This window comes from Amblyomma maculatum, chromosome 1, assembly GCF_055883805.1.
Source record: "Amblyomma maculatum isolate TAMU_Amacu chromosome 1, ASM5588380v1, whole genome shotgun sequence".
Lineage (NCBI taxonomy): Eukaryota > Metazoa > Arthropoda > Arachnida > Ixodida > Ixodidae > Amblyomma > Amblyomma maculatum.
In genome coordinates, this window is record NC_139344.1 from 367,147,495 (window position 1) to 367,159,759 (window position 12,265).

Below are 12,265 nucleotides of genomic sequence, written 5' to 3' on the forward strand. Positions count from 1 at the left end.
TTTCCTAACCTGACAATCACTAGGTCATTCCATTACGAAGCATTTTTCACGCTCAAGATACAGTATTCAAATTTTTGTTGTTTTTTAATGGCTGGTCCTTCAGCCCCACATTCCCCCTTTATTCTAACTTCTGAAATATAGTTGTTTAAATTGTTGCTTCAATCTCGTTGATGTGAAGTACATTAATATAGGCTCTCCTTATTTTATTTTGAACACTGCTCTGCCCTAGAATTTTCCGTCCTAAGTTCTTGGTGCTGCCATTTTAAAATAAACCATATTTCTTGAGAAAAGTAGTATTCAGAATGAAAACACTTCTCTTGCACGTCTGAGCATGAAATGATAAAAGACCGGCTTCAAAAAGCAGGTTATTGAAATGAAAGAATTTCTGTGCAACTTTTTTTTATTTCATAACGAAACTATTGCTGCAACAAAGAATATTGCAAGTTCTTGGCACGGTAGCAGTGGCTTCCAGGTTGTTTAGCCATCTTGCTCTTTCTTTGCTCTCTGGATCTCTTCGCGCAGGTATATTGCTGTCTGCTCCGGTCTCAAAGTGGCTGCAGGGCTGTTGTTTTTCCTCGACTGGCTCCTCATTACGTGGCGTCACAAACGGGAGCTTAAGGAAGCTCCACCCATGACGGTCGGGGAGATCGTCTCCTCAATAATTTCCCTAGACCGACTATCTGCCCTCGGCTGGGGCGACTCAGAGCAAAAGGAGGACGTCCTTCCTTTGGGCAACTGCTCGGAAGACATCGTCGAAAGCGGCGAGAACGTCGTTTCTTTGGCTGCAGAGCACGACGAAAAGGAGCGGCAACAACATTGTCAGCCATTGCTCAGGAATTCCGCTGCGCATGCAGGCCCGTCAGAACTCGCCTGCTAAATTCTGTAAAGGTGTGCAAGAAGTGGAATTGCCTGTCAGTGTGCGAGAAGTAGAATCGCCTGTCAGTTGTGTAATAGGGACCCACTGTCGTTTAGGCGAGGGCGAAGTCAACCATTAGCCCACTTCTGGTGGCAATGAACAGCCGTACGACAAACTCAGGGCCATGGAGTGAGAATATAAGAGTGGTAGAACTCGCCATTGAATGTCCCGTGGCAGACAAAAGCATTACATCTCGTGTAAGTGCGTAGCAATGGCTCATCTTACCGGCCATCGGGTGTCACCACTGGTGAGGGGCTCCTGATCACTTGAAGTGACGGTGACACATAAAGTGCTAGACGTGGAAGTTCTTCTTTTCATATATTCTTGCTTCATGCCGAGGATTAACAGGCTTACAGCAGCTGTGAGAGCTGTCGCTGGTTTGTACGAGTGAATAACGAAGGCAACGTGCAACAATATATCTCAGCAGTGACATTTCAGGCTACACTGAAGAGCCTAGCGGTATCGAAACAATACCGTGGTGTGCCTATGGCTGCTTCTTCGAGATGCAGGAATCGTGGTGTACAATTTGTGCAGGTAATATGCAGACCTTAGAGTGCCTACTATGCTTGTCTCAGAACAGCTGACATTGTTGAGTGAATGGGATTAAAGGCTACGTACAGGTTCGGCAGCGCCATGGCAAAGAACACTAAAGACGTGCCTGCTTCAGGCCACAGCAGCAGCAACCCATACCTGGGGTACCTTTTGTGTGTGTGAGTGTGTGTGTGTGTGTGTGTCTATATGATTTTTTGAAGTGGATGCTTCTGTGCGGTAACCAACTGAGATTGTTTTCATTTGTTTGCGGACTCTCGCCATCCACTTCACACTGTACAAATATTACTAACGTCGAGAGAGAAAGACACCATGTCAAATATTTTGCCGCTTCCATTATAGGATGGCTACCGTCTATATTTCTGCGATTCTCAAACAGTCGTCTGGCATTTAATATGTGTGTGGTCACACACTGCCGCTGCATTTTATTGTTGCATTTTGTTGTGTTCATCAGCTGTGAAACATCGCCTGTACTCTTTCCTTCCTTTGTGTGCATCGAAGAACAATAAGCTCGAGTTTTCATTAGTTTCCATTGTCACGTTTTGTTAGCAGTCAGCTTGCCACCGTCTAGATATTCACATCAGTTCGGTGAAGCTACCTGCACAATTCGAGCAGCGAATACTAGTTCTAATCGTTAAGGTTATCGAGTATCCTCACTGAGCGTTTTAGTTACTTCAACCCCGCTATGACAGCAGTGTAAAGTATTTGTTGCGTGAACACCGACTGCACCATCTTGATGTTGCCTTATAGACTGAAAACACTTGGACACAATATAGTCTTTAACGTTTCTAAATTTATCAGTTAGCAGCCTTTTTTTCTTCCAAATATGAACATTTGAAAACAATGTGTTTATTTCATGTCTCTGTCCAGCTCTATTTAGGTTCTTTCGGTGTCCTTAACACCTTCTTTTCCTGTTACGGCTGATGAATACGGACTTTCGTGCTTCCATTTAATGTGTTCTTCCCTGTTTGCCATTTTTATGGCTTTTATGGTGGAAATGTTTTGTAATGTCATGCTTTATTATAAATGGTTCAGTGGACCAGAGATCTGCCTGTGTGCATGTGTGTATGTGCGTGTGTGTGTGGGAGTTGCCCCGCTTTCTTTTGTACGGTCGTTTCTCGATAGGGACAGTAACATGTTTCTTATCGCTGGGTCACATCTTGGCGAGAAAGTCGTGGAGATTTTGTCCTTCTTTGTTCATATTTAAAAACTATCTTTCCCGTAATGACAGTGCTGTGTTATGGTAGTCCATTTGAGGCAAAGGATTGTATTGAAATGGAAGTTAACAGTCTTTAATGTAAAAGATGCATTTTGCTCAAAAACGATTTACCATTTTTATTGCCCGTCTTCCCGGTTTCTCTGTACTTTCAGTTTCTTAGCATGTGTTCATGCTCTGTCTGTACTTAAGAGGAAAAAAAGTACAACATTCGTTTTATGAAAATATGTTGTTCAATCAGTTGAAATCAACTTTGTGCAACTAGTAGATACCCACCACATATTATTTTTCGTAACCACATATTTATTCCTCATTTGAGGAGCACTACTGCTACTGTAATTGCAGTTAATTTACAAATTACAGATTGATAGCTCATTTATTTTGCTACTAGTAAAGTCTGCCGATGATAAATTCTATTCTTTCCTGTGTTATGCTGAGAGTTAGTATCAGCCTCGCTGTGGATCTAAATACTTATTCTATTCATGCTGATCAGGACTGCAATATCTCTGACACTACTAAGCGCCACTGTAATCACTATGTAACGTCATGCGGGCTGGACATTAATATCAGTTCACTGTTACCTTAGATGCTTTTCTGCTAGGAAACGCTGCTTCCTGTTGGAAATGCCGCTTTGCTATGTAAAGCACCGGACCCTCTTGTACAGAATCTCTGAGGTCGGAGTGACCAATCTCGAAGTCGTGTTCAAGTGCATGTGATACGGTGTATAATACTGTCGCAGGTGGTTCTTGCCTTTTGTAATATACATATAAATATATGTGATAGATGAGATATTTTCACAGAGCAAAGATTTAGCGTCACTTAGCGTACATAACAAGTTTGTGCATCGAGTCCCTGATAAATTAAAATAGGGAACACTTTCTTGAAAATAATGGCAATATCAGCACTAGAAGTGCATGAATATATCCTGTGTGTTTAATACAGCAGATGAAAAGCTGTTTTTAAGGCGATAACATTAAAGGCCGCGTTCTCTTGAAAAACTGAAGTTGGCATTGTTCATTAAAAATCATGACCGTGGCTCTGGCAGGTGGTAGTTGGCAGGTGACATGACTGTGCACTGACTGGCCGTGGTGTCACGTGATGTCACGGGACCATCTGACATGATCGCATTGGCAGGCACTACCAACCTAAGGCTCTGCGTTTAAGATGGGAGGGTGAGATCATGATCCTGCCCTCCAAGACTTGGATCCCAAGGTAAACATGCTGCCTCGAGGCCACACAGGCACATCCGTACGTCTTGGTTAAAGTAGGCTTTTATATCTGCGTTGGGCTGTCTTTCATATAAAATGGTAGCTTAAAGCTGTATGTTGATGATAATTGTGTATGGGATAACAGAGGCACAAATTAATTGATCGGGTATTAGGCGAGTAGCAAAAGTGCACATACATGAAAGTGGATCCGTCCTCAAGGGGAGGATGGGCAAACTGCAAACGGGCGCCATTAAAGCTTTCATGTCATGCCATCAAAGGCGGAGCTTAAGTGTCCCTTCTTTTTTTTTCTGTCTGGTCTTGAAGACTGTACTCGGCTCATCAACTGAGCACACTAATCATTTCTCTGGCTACACAGATTATGTAATTGGGAGAAAAACATTTTGGCAAGTGTCGTGCTGCATTAATATTGTTCAATTTTGTTATTTCCACTGTTTTGAATACTTGTTCAGAAGTTCAAAAAGAAATGTTAGAGGAATAAAACCATAGGTTATGCTAAATGTCGATTGCTTTGAAAACTTGCGCATTCATTTTGTTGGGAGGAAATGTATGCTTGAGAATAGCATAATTTGCATAGTGGGATTGGCTTTTTTGTTACACATGGTTTGATCAGTGTGAGCAAGAAATGGTATGAGATGATTACTGCATAAGTAAAACTTATTTGAAAAAAATATAAATATCATGCTTCATCATATCATTATGGTTAGTCCCTTTCTTATCTTCAAGTCTTAACTACTGGGCAGATCGGCCAGTGGAACCTCGCTAAATAAACTCCTCAGTAGTACAAGATGTAGCTACATGTCAGATTTATGGGAGCATTAACCTACTGATCGTAGCTGAACAGGCACCTGCACTTCTTCTATTGCATTTCTATTATGATTATTAAATTCATTGAGAAACCATTTTAAGAATGGTACATGTTAACCTTAATGCAACAATACATGTTAGACTTCATGCACCATCTTTTAAACCTGCTCTGGCTTGCCATTCAAATACAGATAAGTGCAGTCTTCAATTAATGCATAAGCCAGCAGCAGCAGAGTACAGTTTAAACTAGAACCTCCATAGTGAATGTGTTCAGTGGCCGGGCAGTTTCTTTGTAAAAGTTTCAGGAATAGTATAGATAATGACAACAAAGTATTTAAGCATTTTGTGTTTGTTTACAGCATTGCAGCATTATGCTGCATGACAAAGCGCTGTCTTCCTCCTGTCTGAATTAGTCAATATTTAAAAATTAAAAACACATTTCTGACCAGGCAGGAGTGCTAAATATTTGCCCTATGTTGCTTGACCTACTTTGTAATGTCAAGGTTGTTCTGTGTCACACATTTCGCTCGACAAATAGGTTTGTTGCCGACTGCACTGAAATGTGCAGAGATATCCTGCGTAAATTGAGCCAGCTTTTGAAAAATTACATATGTTTTACAAGGATGAATATGACAGGACGTCATTTTGAGCTGTCTTGCAAAAATGAAATTGTAGTTTAATGTAACTTCTCTCTGTTGCTGTCTTTAAAAAGGAGAACTCAAGTCTGAACAAAATTTCCTCCGAGCCAACCTAAACCTAGTACATGCTGATTGAGCACTGACCACAAAAAGTCATCTGAATTTGTAAAATTTTAGGGTACAAATTCTTGGCAGCAAAGGAGTCTGTAATATGTTTCTACTTCAGGTCACTTTTGCTTTTTTCTGTGAAAAATGAATAGACATGAATAGTACATTACCTGTAGCTTGCAGCTTATCAAGGATCAAATTTTACATGTTGCTTAGCCAGTTCATTGTTAATGGTGCAAAATGAAGACATGCAGCCAGTATCAGGACACTTATTCATTTCAAACACTGCACTACTAATGCAGTAACCTTCTGAAAGTGACACACCATTAGACTGTAATGAGACGAGCACAAAAAAAGCACTTTTTAGGACTGACTCACCAAACATCACTTTGCAACAATAGCATTTTGCATATAAATTTACTAAAGCTGCATACTGCAGAGAAACAAAAGAAGGATGATTTTTTGCGATAGGGTGCGTGTTCACAAGAACTGTTAATCATTAGCTGTAACAGATAAACGGCCTTCGGGATTGTCATAGTATAGTTAGTTGTGTTCTCGGATGCCATATAATGAGATTATGTCTTGGCTCAAATTGCCTAGGATGCTTTGTGCATACTGTATAAGCGTTTACCTCTAGCGACCCCACAGATACGCTGCAGACATTTATGCACAATGAACATAGGAAAACTCAAGTTTGTTTCATAGGTGGTCCAATGTGGCGACCAACAAAGTAAAATGTCTGTCATGTGGACTCGTTTACATGTACGCTTGCCTCTGTGACGTGCTGCATTTTGTTATTTTGTAATGCGAGAGGTCACCCTAGAGAGATTACTATAGTTGCACTGTACTTTGTTCAGATGTTGAAACTCGGGCAGTTTCGAACTATTTATTTTTTCGGTTCAATACTGTGGTATGTATATCTAACTAGCATAATGTTCTTGCAATGGTGTTTAGGGTTTCCTGGCCTAAGAAGTGCATGCTGTTGTCCTGTGTAATGGAAAAAAGGTGCAGCAAAAGGGAAGAATATGTGTTTGCGCGTAAAGTGGTAATCCGCACTGGTGACCGTGTCATTGCAGTTGAATCTCCACTAAGCAACGTAGCGCAAATTATTTTTATTGCATTACTTTAGCATAGTACGGAACTAATGAATTCTTGTTCACTGCATTCTCTTGGAGGTACTGACACCTTCTAGGTTGCCTTTTGGCACTTTACAAGCTTGGCTTATGCATGCTGCCATGTGTCTTCATGTTATGAGTTAAAAAATAGTTGTTGTTTTTTTTTTCTAATGTGCAATCTGACAAAATTGTATTGCCATCATAACCACGCTGCGAAATTGTCTTTGTGGCTGCGTCAGTTGTTGCCGTTTTCGCGCCCACTTTCTTTTGTATAAGAAACTTCATGGCACATTAAAGGCTATATTGTTTGAACATGTTCATACTGTTCACTTTCTGCTTATTTCTGTCCAGATTAGAGTGCGAAACAAACTCTAAACGTGATTGTTTCCAAAGTAAAGCTGAGTGTTGGTGGCTATGGGAATTCATAATGAAATGAAAAGGAAAAAGGGCAATGTTCAGTTGATCTACTGTTAGAAGCTTGCAAACTCAAAACTAGTCAAGCAGTCAGGAGTCCTAACTAATTAGTGTTACGGATTGTGTGAAATAGGAGCAGGATAAACAGGAAGAAGTAATTTTGAAACCTTGCAGAGTAACTGTCTGAAAAACTAGTGGTGCTGGACTTTTCCAGTTTTGAACTGTTTGCGGAAAACACTGCTACTTTTGCAAGATTTCGCAGCGCATTACGGCGAACGTGTTGTGGTTTAGCTTTGGCCCTTTTTGGATATTGGGAAGTTTTCTCTTCACATAGCCATAAAAAACACTAAAGTTTTCTTGTTTTTTGTTTTTTCTGCTGATCCAATCTTGTGTCAACCTTTTCTTACATTTTTGTCATACAAGTCCTGACCATCGCAGGAAATATCTTCAACTTCCTTGAAGACGAATTCTCGGGCAAAATGAACAATATGAGCTAATTTCCTTGGTTTCCCACAGGATTCAAAGCAAAAAAAAGAAACAACAAAGAGTGGTTAGCAGGTATTATTTGGCATGATCTTAGTTTTCTCAACTATATACAGGACGTCCAAGCTAACTTTAGCAAAGGGTTAAAAAATAAAACATTTTAGTGAGGTAGGAGAAACTACTTGTATACAGCTGGCAGCCATATGGCACATTACATGGAATTTTTTATTTCTGCAATTAATTAGTAATTAAAATATTTTTCTCATTTACTTTACTGCATTTAGAATAAAATGTGACTTGCAAAGTTTGAGAGCACCTTCTGAAACTCCCATTCCATTTATTTCTGATAAAGAAAGCCTAGTGTGTGTCCTCTTTCCAAGCTGTGAAGAAAGCCCACTAAATGCAAACAATATCATGTGAAGTGTATTCGCGCGCCACGATTGTGGTGCTCTCACCTTGGGTTTGAGTGAACGAAATCTGTGGCCATAGCTCCACGGAAACACCGTTGCACCGGCATGCCGATGTCTGCGAATAGCGCATTCGCGAGGGGGGGGGGGGGGGGAGAGAGAGAGAGAGAGCAGAGGTGTCGAGCATTGCAGAGCAGTACAGGAGCACGTCGAGCGAGGGTGTAACTGACCTCCCACGGGAACGCTCTATGCGTGTCGAGAGCAACGCGCCACGACCACGTGACCGCACTTCTCTCCCCAGCATTCTCCGCCTGCCCGCAGTGGCGGCAGTTGCAACCCGAGGAGAGGCCAACGCTCCGTGAAGAACTGCTTGTTTTGTATGCCTTTGTTCCCATAGCGCGGCGATTTGCCTCCTTTGGCCCTTTCGACGCCAGCAGCGATTCTCAAACATGTATGTAATACCTGAGCAATGATTTCCGCTCGCCGAGCGCCGACGCTTTGCCGCCGCCATTTTGAGCGTCGCCGACTCAAGAGAGGAAAAAAAAAGGGGGCGCGGATATGACTCTTTATGCCATATGACTTCCCCTACACTCGCTTTAGACAAGAGAGCAGCCGGGAGTGCACTCGGGTGCTCTCAGCGAAGGAAAAGCCCTCCTCCTCTACCATTGGAAGCCAGTGATTCTACTGCTCTCCCACTAGAGGGCGCCCACTTGTCTGAGAGCACTTTCGAAGTGCACTTCATTCCCAAACCGGGCAAACCCATAAATATTAACAATCTACGGCCCATCTCTCTCACCTCCTGCGTAGGGAAAGTTATGGAGAAGGCGGTACACATCAGGCTTACCCGATATCTTGAAGAAAACGACTTGCACCCACACACCATGTTCGGATTCCGGCCTGGCCTATCCACCCAAGATATACTCCTCCAGCTTAAGGAAGAAGTCATAAACCCCCCTAACAAGCCTTTCTTCAGGACAATTCTCGCTCTTGACCTCAATGGGGCGTTTGATAACGCAAAGCACCACTCTATTTTGGAAAATATGAGCCACATCAATTGTGGTGCAAGGACCTATGCATACGTAAAAGATTTCCTTCACGATCGTACCGTCTACGCCGACCTCGGTCTGGCAGAACCCAGCGGCACGCCACAGGGTGCTGTTCTATCACCCTTACTTTTCAATATGGCTTTAATCAAACTCCCAGCCCAGCTAGATCAGGTATCGCATCTACGGTACGCCTTCTACGCGGATGACATCACTATTTGGACCACGGCCTATTCTACCGCGGAAATCGAAGACCGCCTTCAAGAGGCCGTAACCATCGTGCAAGCCTACGCCGCTAACTGCGGCCTTACTTGCTCCCCCGAAAAGTCGGAGTTGCTGGTACTACACAGCTCCCGCCAACGCAGACCCACTGTTGAAGTCAACCTCAATGGGAACCCAATACCACAGGACACCATCAGGGTTCTAGGGCTTTACATCAACGACAAGGGCAGAAATGTGTACGCCCTCACTCGGCTCAAAAACATCAGTCTGCAGGTTGCGCGTATGATAGCCAGGGTCACTACCAACGACAGGGGTATGCTCGAACAAGACATCCTGCGCCTGGTTCAAGCATTCATCATTAATAGAATTGTGTATTCGACACCGTATCTGCACCTCAAAACGGGAGACTATAAGCAAATCGACTTCATTATACGAAACGCAGTTAAAAAGGCGCTGGGCCTGCCCCAAAGCACTTCCACAGAACGTCTTTTGCAATTAGGGGTGCACAATACAGCTGAAGAACTCCTTGCCGCCCAACGCGCCACCCAGATAAATCGACTAGCAGCAACCCGCACGGGCCAGACCGTTCTTATGGACCTTAACCTGACTAGCCCGCAAGGTCTCGTACAAAAACAGGCTATACCGCCCGGGTGGTCAGACTCGTTCATAGCCAATCCCCTACCCCGCAATATGCATCCTCTGTTCCACCAAGGGCGCCGGAAGGCGCGGGCCAAATACATCCAGGAAAAGTACGGGACGGACACTGAATCCTACTACGTAGACGCAGCAAAGTCAGAAGCGGGGTGCACGGTAGCGGTTGTGATTCACCAACAACTGGTTGATGCCCTCACCATCTGCGATGACAATATAGAAATGGCGGAGGAGGTGGCCATTGCTTTAGCCGCCACGCATACCACCTGCGCCTAATAATAACAGACTCTATGGCTGCCTACCGCAACTACATCAAAGGGCGAATATGTCCCCGGACACCCCGAACAAGACAAATGCCTCGTCTGGACAGCGGGACATCAAGGCGTGGAAGGGAACGAGTGCGCCCATGCCGCTGCCCGAGCTCTCCTCCCCCAGGACTCGACCCCTCCATCCTCCACACCGCCCTATCCCGGCCCTCTGGCGACGTATGCGGAGAGGTTACAGCACTGCAGACTCTCTCGCAGAAAATATCCACCCCCAGCCAAGGGGCTCTCCAAAGCGGAGGAAGTTAGATGGCGACGCCTACAGACAGGTACATATAACACACCAGCCCGTTTAAACACAATAGACCCCGGGTTCTGCGACCCCAAATGCAAATATTGCGGGAAAAAGGCAGGCCTGCACCACATGGTGTGGACCTGCCCACACAATCCTCCAGATGATCCGAATGCAGTGCCAACAACTGTGGGGTGGGAGGCTGCCCTATCCAGCTCTGGACTAGAGGCCCAACGGGCCCTCGTGACACGTGCGCGGGTAGCAGCGGCAGCCGCTGGAGTCCCGGACTAGGGACCCCACCTACACATCCCCCTCCCTTAAATATACTTAATAAAGTTTTTCACTCACTCACTCACTCACATTTCGAAGTGCTCTCGAGTGCAGCTGCTCTCCCACTCGAATTCGCCATTAGTCCGCTTCATGCAGTCGGCGCATGTGACGGTGCAAGTTGCTGCTATTGCTGCGAACTCACCGCGCTCGCTTTTTTTTTTTCTTTATTACCGTCTTGGTAGCACAAACAAACACAAAATACATTTACATGACAATAAAAGCAACAATCACTTTCTGGATACTGCACGATGATAGAATGGATTAACTGATTTTATTTTGTCGAGGACTGGCAGCCATTCAGGTTGAAGATCTTGCTGCCCGAACACTTCCTCGTTGCAACCTTCGCCAGCATATCAGCCTAGAACTTGGCTGTCGAATCATTCATTCATTCATTCATAAACCTTTATTCATGAGGATGACCTGAGGCCTAGAGGGGAAGGGGGTGGGTTAGGTGAGGTTGAGGGCGCCAGACTCCGACATGAAGTCTAGCAGGGCACTAAGCTTGCGCTTGGCGTTGGTATTGGGGGCTGTCCAGTCTTCGTAACTCTGAATGTGGTGAGCAGATGTGTAGCGTGCGCGGAGGCCAGCCGTGCCAGTACAGGTCCAGACCAAGTGCTGCAGGTCAACGGAGTCAGCAAGGCAGTTGGGGCAGCTGATCTTGGTTCGGCGCCATTGACTCAGGATGTCCGGTGTGTACGCTGCACCGGCTCGCGCCTTGTGAGTTAGAACTTGGGCTGGACGAGAGAGGCCGGAAGGGATCGGAGGATTAATACCGGGGACAAGGTCCCGCAACAAACCCCTCCGCTCATGTTTAAGCCGCTTGATGACAGAGTCCGGTATGATGAAGGAGACGGAACAGTAAGGGTGGTCCGAGTTGGATGGGCCCACATCAAGGCTATGCCGGCGGTCTTCCTCTAGCTGCGCGCCAGCGGCCTCGTGGGCCATTCTGTTCCCAGTTCCTTGTGCGTGATGTCCAGGTGTCCAATGAATTCGTACCGAGACTTGTGAGGTCTCTCGCAGGTATCGGCAGCGCTCTTTGATGCTGTGTTGTACAGAGGTCTTGTAAGAACGGGCTTGCAGGGTTTTTATAGCCTCTTGACTGTCGGTGTAGATGTGGATGAAACGATCTGTTCCTTTGGTGCAGTGTTGAAGGGCCTCGTCGATGGCTGTTAATTCGAGTTCAGTTGCGGACCAGTACCTGCGACCACTGTGGCTAGTAGCGTGCAGCTGTGAACCCTCTTGGTAGTAAGCGGTGGTTGCAAACGTGATGCCGGTGTCATCGTCATGATATAGGGCGGCGTCGGTATAAATGCGGAGACCGATGTGCTGGTCTTGTGTATCAATTATGTGGCGTTGTCGGTGATCTCTTCCTGGCCCTTTGGTGTTGGTTGGAAGAGGTTTTGGATCTGTTACCAATGTTTCTGTCCATGGTGCTGTAAGGTGGTCCAATATGGGCAAGTGTAGGTTAGCTTCGTCAAAGATTCGAGTGAGGAGGAGATGCCCGTTGGGTGTGTGACGCAGGCGAGTTTCATGATTGGCTCGGTGCGTAGCAATAAGTGCATCCACTGGTGGGAGCTGAGCGAAT

The 12,265-nt window shown here is 45.0% G+C and overlaps 1 protein-coding gene across 3 annotated transcripts in view; it reads left to right on the plus strand.

Moving 5' to 3' along the window:
• Nucleotides 1-6,893, plus strand: part of Oatp30B (Organic anion transporting polypeptide 30B) — a 228,164-nt gene extending 221,271 nt beyond the window's left edge. For all 3 annotated transcript variants that reach the window (XM_084591734.1, XM_084591736.1, XM_084591735.1), the window contains one exon: nt 523-6,893. In XM_084591734.1, coding sequence (XP_084447860.1) covers nt 523-877 — 355 coding nt within the window. In that variant the 3' untranslated portion in view covers nt 878-6,893. The remainder of the gene's footprint in view (nt 1-522) is intronic.
• The last annotated feature ends 5,372 nt before the right edge of the window (nt 6,894-12,265 follow it).